The 12410-nt window shown below is 42.0% G+C and overlaps 2 protein-coding genes across 3 annotated transcripts; one reads left to right on the top strand and one right to left on the bottom strand.

The window, feature by feature from the left end:
• Nucleotides 1-528: 528 nt before the first annotated feature.
• LOC131266902 (transmembrane 9 superfamily member 2) lies at nt 529-3803 on the bottom strand. 2 transcript variants are annotated; one of them, XM_058269589.1, is made up of 5 exons: nt 3689-3803; nt 2910-3473; nt 1639-2828; nt 1378-1537; nt 529-1306 (listed from the first exon to the last, which is right to left on the bottom strand). In XM_058269589.1, the coding sequence occupies exons 2-5, from the start codon at nt 3072-3074 to the stop codon at nt 803-805; spliced, it is 2019 nt and encodes a 672-aa protein (XP_058125572.1). In that variant the 5' UTR covers nt 3075-3473; nt 3689-3803; the 3' UTR covers nt 529-802. The 2 variants fall into 2 exon arrangements, with proteins under 2 accessions (XP_058125572.1, XP_058125573.1); XM_058269590.1 differs by having other exon boundaries at nt 2910-3468; nt 3689-3791.
• Nucleotides 3804-4297: 494 nt separating this feature from the next.
• Nucleotides 4298-5382, top strand: LOC131262211 (large ribosomal subunit protein eL43). The gene is made up of 3 exons (XM_058264162.1): nt 4298-4423; nt 4733-4861; nt 4931-5382. Exons 1-3 carry the CDS (start codon nt 4421-4423, stop codon nt 5066-5068), a joined length of 270 nt encoding a protein of 89 aa, XP_058120145.1. The 5' UTR covers nt 4298-4420; the 3' UTR covers nt 5069-5382.
• Nucleotides 5383-12410: the final 7028 nt, after the last annotated feature.

Below are 12410 nucleotides of genomic sequence, written 5' to 3'. Positions count from 1 at the left end.
GCCATTCGGTGCTGGAAGTGCACCATAAATAAAAGCATTTCTTAAACACAACGTTACGACACATTAGAAAGGCAAAGTACGATAAGTCGAAACATTTAATTTAAAAGCTGATCCATTTATAGCATTTAAGGACAAAGCGAGAATAAAAGAATGGCCGTTGTGGTCGCACGGAACGTGTTCGACGCACACACACATATCAAACCATGGCGGACCATTCCGGTGGTAGTTTGCCTCAGTTGTGCCACGTTACCATAGAAATTTTTTGTTGTTGTCTATACTAACGTTAGAGTTTACTTCAAACACAATAAACATACATTGGAATTGATAAAAAGGATGTCGATTACTTCCCCCGATCGTGTGTAGAAGAAATCTCAACGCTTGAAGTGAAGGATCACATCGTTTCCAGTCCTGCATTTCCGATCCTTTCCGATACGTCCACTAGAAGAAAGTGGTGGTTTCTTTACCTCGTCGCGTGCATATTGCATTGAAAACCCAATTGTTTACTGAAAGGAGTAGAAGGCTAAGGTATGCTAGCAAGCATTGTATTGTCGGTATTGCATATCCGCAGGTTTTGGGGAATTTTATCCCTTCTTTAGGACGCACTGTTTGTACTACACTGAGACCTTTGAAACGCGACTATAGTTTGCTAAACTCACCAAAGATACGGTTTTCTATGCTATATGCATTAAACATATGCTAAAACAAGATACGATCAGAGGGAGCTACTTTTATATAGACGCAAAGGAAAACGAACGGAAATTGTAGTCGAAGAAGAACGGAAGAACGCCAACGCGATCAACATTTAGTCCACCTTTACCACACTGTAAATCTTGCGTATGAACCAGAAACAGGCAAAGAAACCTATCGACCCGGTCAGCAAAAAGAACAAAAACACCATAATGAGCGTGTAGCCAAAGTAGAGGAAGGTGGAAGCGGCATCCTCAATCTGCAGCTTCGTGGCAAAGTAGTGGCAGCAGTACACAAACAGGTAGACCGCCGTAAAGCCGGACGTCAGGAACGATCGCCACCACCAGTGGTAGTCTTCCGCGCACAGATGGAAGTAGCACAGCAGGATCGTCGTCTCGGAGCAGGTGATCACAAGGATGAGGAACACCAGAAACAGAAAGCCGAACATGTAGTACATCTGGCTCGACCAAAGCGAGTTTAGGATGAAGAACAGCTGAATGAAGATGCACCCGAATGGCAGCACGCCACCCATGATGATACCCGGAATCGGTTGCGTGTAGATCGACTGGTCCGGAATCTGGCGGGGGATTTGATTCGTTCGGACCGGATGCTCGAGGGACTGAAAGGATGTGTGGAAAACAAATATATAGCATTTGATATCTCAAAATGACGTTGGATTAATTCACTCACCCTCTTTCGAAAACCAAAATAGGCACCCACGAACGTAAGTGGAACCGAAACGCCGAACCACAATGCTAGCAGAGCAATGAGGGTCGAAAATGGAACAGCCCCTGAGCTTCCCTTGCTCCATAATATCAAGTTCATTACGAAGAAAAGCCCAAACACGACACTGAAACAAAAAGAATGGAATAATTGTAGTAATTGAATGTAAATTGTATACGTAGCCCGATCCAAAATGAAGTTAATTTATCTGCGGTATTTTTAACTTACCCAGGACAAAGCATAGACGTTAGCAAAACATTACTCTTCCACTTGATCCCTCCAAAGCTCTTGTAGATCCGTGCCGAAACGTACCCGGCCGGGGTACCGAGCAGTACAAAAAGTACCATGGCGCAGGTCATCAGCGCACCTCGGTTGGCGGGCGAAAGAAAACCGAGGCACGCGAATGCCAGTGTTACCAACGTCATACAGAACACCTGAATACCGGAGCCGAGGAATACCGACAGCAGCATGCCCTTGCGTGGTGGTCGGAACACGTCACCATGCACCAACTTCCAACCGAACTCTTCCTGTGCATCCTCGCCAGAATCCATCTGGTTGTACCGTGCAATATCCTTGTGCAGCGTACGCAGCATGATCATGGCCACCATACCGGAGAGGAACAGCACGATCACGAGCGAGTTCAGTATGCTAAACCACTGGATGTTGGTGTGCGGCATCGACTCCAAAATGTAGTCCCACCGGGACGACCACTTAATCTTGTTGTTCTGCGTAAAGTGCACCGAGTACGTGTAGACGATGTCCAGTGAAGAACCGGCCGGTAGGGCACTCGATTGAATCTCGATCGGTTCCTTGCTGTCGCAGTTCAGCTCACCCTCGTTCTTGTGGTTTATCGACGACGGCACGACCTTTACCGAAATAATGCGGCCTCCGTTCTGCTTAAACGCAACGCCCCACTCCTCCGTCGCTCCACTGTGGTAGGTGATGGTTAGGTCGACATGATTGAACGGGTAATAGTACCCGGCACGGTTGTAGTTCGGGTTCGTAATGCAACCCTCCTCGCCGTCCGGATGGCGCCGAACGAGACAACCCATGGGGAAACCGGTGCTACAGTACTGGCGTTCATTTTCCAGCGGGTAACACCAGGTAACGGGCATATTATCGACGATCCAGTGATGCTGGTAGTTCAAGCTCATGCCCTTCTTGAGCACCATCAACCGGTGGTCACTGTCCGGGTCGCCACCCTTGTAGTGCTTGGTGCATGCCTTCGCACACTTCACGTCCTCCAGGAACTGGATCTTGTACGGTCCGGGACGGATACGTTCGCCAAACACCACCTGGCCGAGGTTTTCAACCGGCGAGTTCGTTTCATCGATAGGACAAAAGTCGAAATGATGGTACTCGTACGGGATCACCGATTCCTCCGTGTTGAGCCGATTCACGTACAGTGTCACCTCCGACTGACAAACAAACGAAAAAAGATCATAGATTAGATATTGTATCGTTAATTTGCGTTGCGCAAAGTTCGCGTTCTGACTCACCTTGCACGATTTTTGCATTTCCGACTTTCTGCAGTAATTAACCGGCGCCAAACCGGGCAGGTAGAACGCATCCGAGAGTCCCACGCAGCAGGCGGCGGCGACGAAAGCAATGGCCAAGGTAATATTTCTCATTTTGCCGGTGACAGAACTGTGTCTCGTTGTCATAATATCGGAACCGCTGCTAGATTCGGTCCCTGTGGGACAGGGACGTGGGGACACGCAACGGAACGACGTTGCTGAACTCACACTCTCACACCACGCAGTCCTGACGTGGTGCGGGGGTTGCCGGGTATGTTGTTTTTTCCTCCTTCTTTATCAGGTTACTACGTTGCTCTACGCGCCTACTATTTCTCTGATCGATGATTAATTCAACAATGCATCAAACAGCTCTCCACCAATGCCAATCGTGAATGCCAGCGTGTTCTTCGTTGGCCGGTTGTTACACACACTTTTCTTGCTTGTTTGCTACTGCATATCTCGGGGAAAAACACAACCGACGATTGGTTTTTCGCGAATCAATGGCCACAGTCACCACCGTTATACTGTTACACTGTTCGGTCTGCCCTTAAATGATACGGAGAAAGCAGAATTTCGTATGAGAAATAGAACCCCAGCTAAGATGCACTTATTTTTCACTGTGATGACGACAACCGTCTTTCGACTTGTGTAGCTATGTAGCGATAGTATCGGTAGCAGTAGTAGTATTGTCACAGTTGCCAACAAGCAGCGAACAGAAAAGATCCGTATGAGAAAACAAACGCAATTGCTTAATCACCTACCAGCTTCGGTATATCACACGAAATGTAGCATTTCGCAGGCTAACTCTGATATCCACTTGCTCGGAAACTCGACGCAGAATCCCGCTGCACAACGGGATCTTCCTCACAAACGAACTAACGTCCCGTTACGAGCACAATAATCCTTGACGCGAAGTTCTGGCCTAGGGGAACACGGTAGGGAAATCTATGGCGAAATGGCCGATTTTTCTTGTTTCTTCTGTCAAATTGTGCACTTTTCCCACCGTGTATAGGTAGCTTTAGAGAGTTTTGCTTTTTTTTTATTTACAGACAAAATGTCAAACGTCTCGACACGTCAAACGTCAAATGTGGCAGAGCATGTTCGCACAAAACAAGCTCGTACTTGTTGTATTTCTTGTTGATATTTTGAAACATCCAAAGAAATTATATCAATCAATTTATGCAATGAAAGCTAATTCGATTTTATATAATACCAATAATTTAACTCACCTGGAATGTGATGGATTTTTCTGTGACGAATTAAAATCGTAACAAGCAATATTTTTCAAAGGGGCATGCTCGCGCAGCACTTCCGTGCGGTTGTACAGTATGCAGCCAGACGCAAAACCGCAGCCTTGCTGTCAATGTCAAATACACGGCAACTTCCGCTTGTTGTCAATCTCTCTCTTTTCCGTCACCTTTCGATTGAAGAAAGTGCACACATTTTGTGTCAGCTTTTTTAATTCAATCCAGATAGGATTATAATCCGATAAAATGGTTAGTTGTGCGTTAAAAACGTAAATAAACATTCAGGCAACAATTGGAACCCGCAACAAAAGTCATGCGTAGCGTCCTTTCGTTTTAATTGATGGTGCTAATGTTGGGGTATTGATTCCGTACCGTGCCACCGCGCTTCCAGCCATCTGAAGTTGTGTTGATCGCTCGGTGGCCGAGGAACCGGCCTTATTTGTGACCGTGAATCGAATTTGTTCTATGTTTTTGGGTGCCCGAATGTGTCGATAGCAGAAAATGCTTGTTACGTAGCCAACGTTGTACTAACTGAGATTTTATCCATTTTCTTTTAAGGCCAAGCGTACCAAGAAGGTTGGAATCGTCGGTAAATACGGTACCCGTTATGGTGCCTCGCTGCGTAAGATGGTGAAGAAGATGGAAATCACCCAGCACGCCAAGTACACCTGCACCTTCTGCGGCAAGGTAAGCAACAACCAACGGAAAGTGATTTTGTGATGGTAAACTAATAACATATCCTCTTTGCTGTTCCAGGATGCGATGAAGCGAACCTGCGTTGGTATCTGGTCGTGCAAACGGTGCAAACGTGTCGTGGCCGGAGGTGCCTGGGTGTACTCGACCACCGCGGCCGCCTCGGTCCGATCGGCCGTCCGACGTCTGCGTGAAATGTAAAAAGGTTGACACAGAAGTAACAAAACGGGCGGAGTTGATTGTCGGGTGCTGTGGATTGTTTCGTGTATGCACCGGTCGCAGGATCGGTCGCTAAGGACCCCATCGAACCTACACATGCACGAATGGTGCATACCAAAGCCTGCAGTAGAAGTGTATTTCGGTTCTCCCCACGATGACGGCGTCCTCGATCAGTGCAAAACACAACATCGGAAATAATTTACATGCCCCAGCGGCAAGAATCAGATCGATCGAATTGTTAATAAAAAGGAGAACGAGTAAACAGCTTGGAATGTGAATCGATGAGAAGGAAATTACGTGAATGGTTGGTTAGTTTTTTTTTTCCAAATGGCGTCATGATAACCGAAAGCCCACCACCATCTGCATCATCATCTGATCGCCAACCTGTTAGTCAGCTCAGTTTATATAAACTGAATGATCATACAGTCTTTTTAGGCTGAGGACAGAGGAGGGGTGGTAGGCCTAAATCCTGGTGGAAGAGTTGCCAAGAATTGGGCCAGTTTGGCGATCGACAGTGAGCGGTTTCGAATGGAGCTTCGCCACGCCGAGTCCGCTTAGCAGTAATAGCGCCTATAAGGCGAATGTTCCACACCACCTCGACGGCGTGGGTTCGAATCCCAACCGAGACCGGACCCCCTCCCCTGTACGAGAGGACTGACTATCCACGTACGTACAACAGGGAAACAAGTCTCGTAAGCCCTTAACGGGCAGGCATGACCAAGAGGTCGTTACGCCAAGAAGAAGAAGAAGGCGAATGTTCATAATCCCATTTTTGCAATGGTGGTCACGCCATGGTATCAGGGCCAACTTGCATCGGGTATTAACTGTTGATTGAGCTCCTCGACGAAATCTCTCTATTAACAGCTTATTTGTTTCAGTGGATAATGTTTAAAATTTCCCTAAAGAATAAGATTTGTAAGCAAACATACTACAAAGCAAAACAAAAGAATGTGTAAAGTGAATGGATATTTGCATATTTGAATTACACTTACCTAAAACTACCGATTCCAGATTAAATGAAACGCACAGAAACACACATTTTATACTTCATTTTGTAATTTAAATCTTCTCTTTCATTTTGATTTTTTTCGGTGTTTTTCTTAAAGAAAAACGATTATTGTTAAAACAAAAAATAAAACCCACACTCAATAACGGTCAGGTTAATGGCATGGTAAAATGGTGAAAGGGAAAACCCTTTCGCATTCCGTATTTTCGCTTCGCGTAAACATTCGTTTGAACTAGCACAGCCATCATTATTAAATTATTCGTTTAGAATTTGAGCGTTTTTAACTTCGGTTCTTACAGCACAAATATTTCTTACACGTCAGCGAATTTTTGCGCCACGGCAAGGAACACTTTTGGATCATGCCCATTTTACAAAGAATTAATTTATGTTAAATCAAAGAAAGAGAGAACTCCATCGCTGCGATCAACACCGCTGGAGGAAAACGACTAGGGAAGAAAATAAATAATTTGTCTTTGCGTTGTTTTTCCTCGCTTTTGGCAGTCATGTAATTTTTATTCAGTCATCTCATCAACATTCGCATCCAACATATCATTTGCTCGCATCATACGCCACACCATACAGCAAAATCATCGCATTCTTCTGGATCCTTGGCGCAAATGTACAAACACGCGGTCAAACTTACAAAATACACTCTCTCTCACGTTCGCTTAGATCATACTAACCACATAATTTAATATTCACAGCTTACGCACATTCTCACTTCCAGTTTCTCCACCCCATCATTACGTCTCGTCATCCCCAATCCAAGCACACCCACAACGCATCCACCCACGACCCCAAAAAATCCGCACACGAACTGATGGTTTTTGGTTCATTCATTCTCAATCTCACAGCACAATAGTGTCTAATGTGTGTATGATGATGGTGGTTGTGTGTGGCTTCTTGTGCTCCGTAAGTAGTAATCTAGTAGTCGTAGTTGTTGAGTACTTTGTAACCGTTCTGTAAGCGGTCCCCAAGAAGTCCTTCCAAGTTCCGCTAACGGTACGTACCATTTTCAGGCGATCCTTTCCGTTTGTCAGCCAACTGGATGAAATTGATGTCTTGTACGTATGTCCTTCTCTTCTCTCGTCTGCTAATCCTTCCATCGCGTGTTCCATGGGGAGTCTTTGGTCAGGTTGGACATTGTTATTCAAAAATAATGCAGCATTAAAAACTAGGTCCTCGTAGTCGATTCATTTTGCTGTTTTCCTAACTAATAATCGTGGGTTCTTTCTGGCGTGAAACTTCGTTTCGTTTATACAGCACATATGATTATTATTATTATTATTTTTTGGTCAGTCTCAAACGCCTGTCCGTTGGCGCCTCATGTTTTCCGAAAAGTCGTTAATAAATTGTTGCCCACCAACCCAACCCCACAACGGGGAGAGCAGCTAGCTGTTCACGTGTTTTGTTGTATTCGTCCTTCCAATGATAGAATTTCCTCTCAGTCGCGTGTGTACATTTACAATGTTCAGTATTAGTTTATCGATAATTTGTTGCTTCTAGCGGTTTATTTGTTTCGTTTCGTGTTTCGTATAAGGAAAATGTCTCACAAAATTCACACATTCGCTCGCAACACGTGTACACACAAGCACACACACATATATATAGATATATTTGTTTTACATACAACTCTCGCAAAAATTACACCCGTATTCTTTCCTCAATCATGCAATCACAATGTTTCACACATCATATTAACATAAGCTACGCTTCTTTTTCAGCTCATTCATACTGCACCACATTTGAAAACTATTGCTCACAAATATACGACACTCCTTCGCTTCCATTCATTTTATATTAGATACGCACAAATGCACACACGCACGCTGCATACATCATTAAAATTACAATCTCGCGATCATGACGACCAATTTATCTGTGTATGGTATGGTATGGTACCGGTTGTGTAGTTTGTATTTAAAAATTTCCTCTTTATACCAGGCCCAGTTAGACTTGGTGGATAAAATTCGAAATCATAGTTTTTGTTCATACGAGGAAACATAATGTTTCTACCTTGATTGGTTGCTATCGTTCACTACAAAAACTTTTGCTCCAACCATTTTCTACCAAGAATTTGAAGCATTTGTGAACAAGATTCTATTAACAAATCTTGTACCATTTTAAATAACAATTAAACTCGTAAAGGATTTAGCTACAGCTTGTGAATGTTCGAAGGAAAAACTTATGCCTGCTAGCACAACAAAAAACCCGGAAACTTACGAAATAGAGATTAAAACCGTTACAAGGTGATGCCTTAGTTCAATGAAACAAATTTCAGATTTGTTCCCCCCTTCTTATCGACATGACTGATACTATGTTATTCAACTCAAGCACCTTCAGCGTCCTCATACAGAACATCCAATGTTCGATATCTCCTTTCACTTAAATATGTTTTCCCCTTATCACACACCACGCGATCGTTCAATCGACATCTATGACACACACGATTACGCAATCACACCACGCGCTCTTTATAAGTTTACGCACTTACATTGTGTCCTGCAAGCAATACCAGTTTTACACTTCAATCAATGTAACTGAATCTCAGTCATTCCATTTGAAATCGCACGCATCCAGACAAGCATACGCACATGCTCTCATTCTCTCTCCCTCCTAGCTGATACAACAATATTAGCAAGAATGAAAAAAAATTACATTTTTTATCACTTTTTTCGGTTATGCTTATTTTTTCCAGAGATTTTGTGAAGGGGTTTTCGTTTAGTTTTACAAGTTTTTTTTGACATTCTCCATTCAAAGTAGCCTGGTTCGGAGCATGCTAGATGATGTTTTTTTATTCCCATTCCAGTAACCTTGCTTTCCTAATATGTCAGACAAGTGTAAGGTAGAGTCAGGTCCTTTTCAAGTATGTTTTCGGTAATGTATAATTTAATTGGTCCTCTACCGATTAAATCGGGATAATAGGACACACACACACACACAAAGTTTGTTGTCGGTCGGGTCAGGAATCCTTCCACAGGCCACGCAAACATGATATTGGGTTGTTGTTTTTGCAAAATAAACCCCTTCGTTTAGGCTTTTCGTCTTCTGCTTGGCGTATCTTTAGACCTCACATTTTCTAGTACTCTATACTAAGTACCAAAATAAAAACAAGAAGTCCCACCTCAAGCTTGGAGCAACAAAACATTATTCATCCATGTTGCATTTTCTCTATATGTAATGCCGAACCATCGATTTGTCTTCCATTTCTAAGCTGTTATTCCTCTCTCCAGTCTCTTATGCATCCCTGCTCTGATCACTGTACCTAATGGTTGGCTTCTTTTTGTGTTTTGGAACATTTGTTGCGTGTGTACATTTGTTTTGTTGTTTCTTTGTTTGATAAAAATAGTTTATGTTTATGTGTTTCGTTACGTTTGCTTATGTTAGTTGTATAAATGTTAGTACGTTGTTGTGTCCTTCTTTTCATTACGTTTTCAAATTGTGTTAACCATACTTTGCTTCTTCGTTTCATTATTTTCTCCTTCCACTTCTCCTTACTTCTCATTCCGTGTTTTATCTTAGGCTATGTTTGTTTGTCCGTATCGGTACCTGAGTAAATTGTCGCAGTATAGTTCAGTGTAATGTTGCTTGTGCAGGTTAATAAGTGATATTTGACTATTGCTGTTCTTTGCTTATCGATTATGTCCCATCATCCCAGGTTTAGCGTTGTCAAAATTTTGCAATCTAAAATTGTCACGTAGCGTCGTGTAAATTTTGATTTTCTTACAATTTTTCCCTTTCATTCCAACACCACCTCTTTCTTCGTCATCATTAGAACAATCAAATGTTGTTTGTTCTCGATAATTTCATCTAAACCGAGTAGTTAAACATTTAACTACCATATAATTCGACACCACAATGGATCCGATTCGCGCGTGATTGCCGATATGGCGTAAAATAGTAGCTCTATCTATCACCAGACCGGAGAAAAGCGGTTATTTTAACCGCGATCCCAACTCTCATTCGCTAGAAAAAGAAGATTAGTCACAAGCTATCGACATAATCTTCAATTTGATTGATATATGACGGCAAATTTTCAAATGTTCGCCTTTAAACGTATTGCGTTTAGTTCTTCTGTTAACGTATAGTGTGCAGTAGTGTGTTTGGTTCTCGTATCGTTATCTTGTTTATTCAGTCGTTTTTTTTTTTTTGTTTAGCGTGTACGTTCCATTTCCTATGTTTCTCTTTAGCCGGGCTAAGGAAGCATCATTCAGCAAGAATCAATAATGTTTTTCTAGATAAGTTTGTCGATTTTTTGCCATTGTTTTAAATCTTCTTTTCTCCCCGTTCCCGATATGAGGAAGAGCGTAAGTTGAGACATTTTTCGTTCTTGCGCTATTATTGTATCATTTCACTTCACCGTACCACTAATCTACCTAATGATATATTTGTTTAAGGATTTTCCACACACTCTCGCATTTTGTACGGAAACACAGTTTGATGATGGTGCGTAACAGTCTCAAACATTCGAGCATCCTTCTCGCCCTCTATAGTGTGTTTCGACCGTCTTCAACCCTTATTTTAGCAAAAGGACGAGAAGTGATGTAAAGCTCATTCACACTTAGTGTTTCCATTGGATTTTTTCTTCTCTCCTCCCGTCGGACAGTCGCGGAATGGATCTGTTTTATTTCACGATTATTTCTTCAACAGCGCTTCTCGTCCGAATTTCCTTTGTCTAATAAAACTACAATCGAAACTAAAGTTTAACTAATTATCAACAATTAAGAATCACACACTTTCAAGGAACTCTGTTCGCATTCATGTACATATTTTACACCTCTCATACATGCAGTTGATTGTGAACGACATTGAAATAAGTCATTCAGACGTTAATTGAACACTCATCCCTGCGTTTGTCTTTAGGTTCATTTAAAAACAGAAGAAATTACTACAACAAAAACAAGCCTTTGTTTACCAAAGGGAAATGTACTTTCCACAATGTGAAAGGATTTAGCGGTTAAAAGCTGGAAAGAAAATTAGCATAAATGTTCGCTGAACATATTTCTTTTATTTTTTATTATCTATATTCAGCAGAAGAGAATTAAAATCATTAGCTTGCAAACAAGCGCATCCAGATAAAATCGATCGAAAAAAACGACATAAAAAAGTAACAAGGAACGTTCCGTTTTTCGTACATACATTACATTTCTCCATACATTTTAGAATGTTGGACGAAAAAGAGGAAATTGGTTTTATCGTAGCTTTATTCATTCATTTCATACTGGTTTTGGCATAACCACTTCAGGCATACAAAAATCATACACATTTAAACTTCCGCAAACATACATCATACATCCTCTTTATTGATCATTCTCTCTCTCTCTCTCTCTCACTCGATCTCGCATTTGTATTATTTCATGTAAACTCACTAATATCACGTTCATTCGTTTTCACGACCCCCGTATTATCAATCATATCTTCATTCCCCCAAACAGGTTGTGCCTTATAACAATCGCTATCTCTCACCCAATCATACAATAGTTGGAAAAATAGATATATCACGCATTCGTCCGTCCGCATCCGCAGCATAAGCGACCTTTTATCGTTTTGCTCCGTAGTAAATCTCACAATCGCTCACACGTCCAAAAATGCTTTCGAAAACTCAACCATACTCATTCACATAACAATTTTATCAGGTTTCATCAGCACACACATACACACACATACATTCCTCAAGCATCGTCTTCGAACATCCAACACACCCCCGAGAATGTTTTCTTAAGTGATCGTAATCAAAGGTTACAATTATGAACTCCAGAAGGAAGTTCAACAACTCATCACCCAATCGTACACACACACACACAGGGTTTATCAAAGATGCTGCTCGCCTAGTGCAGTGTAACCAAAATTCGCACATACTTTCTCATCATACATTCCAACAATCAATTCATCATTACCTAATTAGTTGAACCACACTCAACCCCAGGGCAGCGTTCAATTCAACATATCCCTATCAAACCTATTCATCACTCGCTCAATCATCCTTCCCCGGTTTCACGCACAGTTCTACAATCCAGCAAATGCACGCACAAACTCTAACTACAATTGCATGACTTAACCGTGATCTCTCTTTTTTTAATTTTTTTTGTGTCTTTTCGAGTTTTTCTGTTCTTATTTCTGCTTGAGCTATATGCTATAGGGTTTAGATCTCGTTCAGTGAAATGTGGTACCTCATAATTATTTACCCATGTTCCTATATAGCTGTACTGTGTGCCATTAGTCTATTTTGTCTATCCTCACTTTTTCTCCGGGCTTCATCGCTATCTAAAACAAGAGCCAAAACAAATCAAGAAAAAAAGTAATGAAAATCCCGTTTCG

Source organism: Anopheles coustani, chromosome 2 (assembly GCF_943734705.1).
Source record: "Anopheles coustani chromosome 2, idAnoCousDA_361_x.2, whole genome shotgun sequence".
NCBI classification, from domain to species: domain Eukaryota; kingdom Metazoa; phylum Arthropoda; class Insecta; order Diptera; family Culicidae; genus Anopheles; species Anopheles coustani.
Note: the sequence above shows the minus strand (reverse complement) of the source record. Positions and strands in the feature narration are given on the sequence as shown.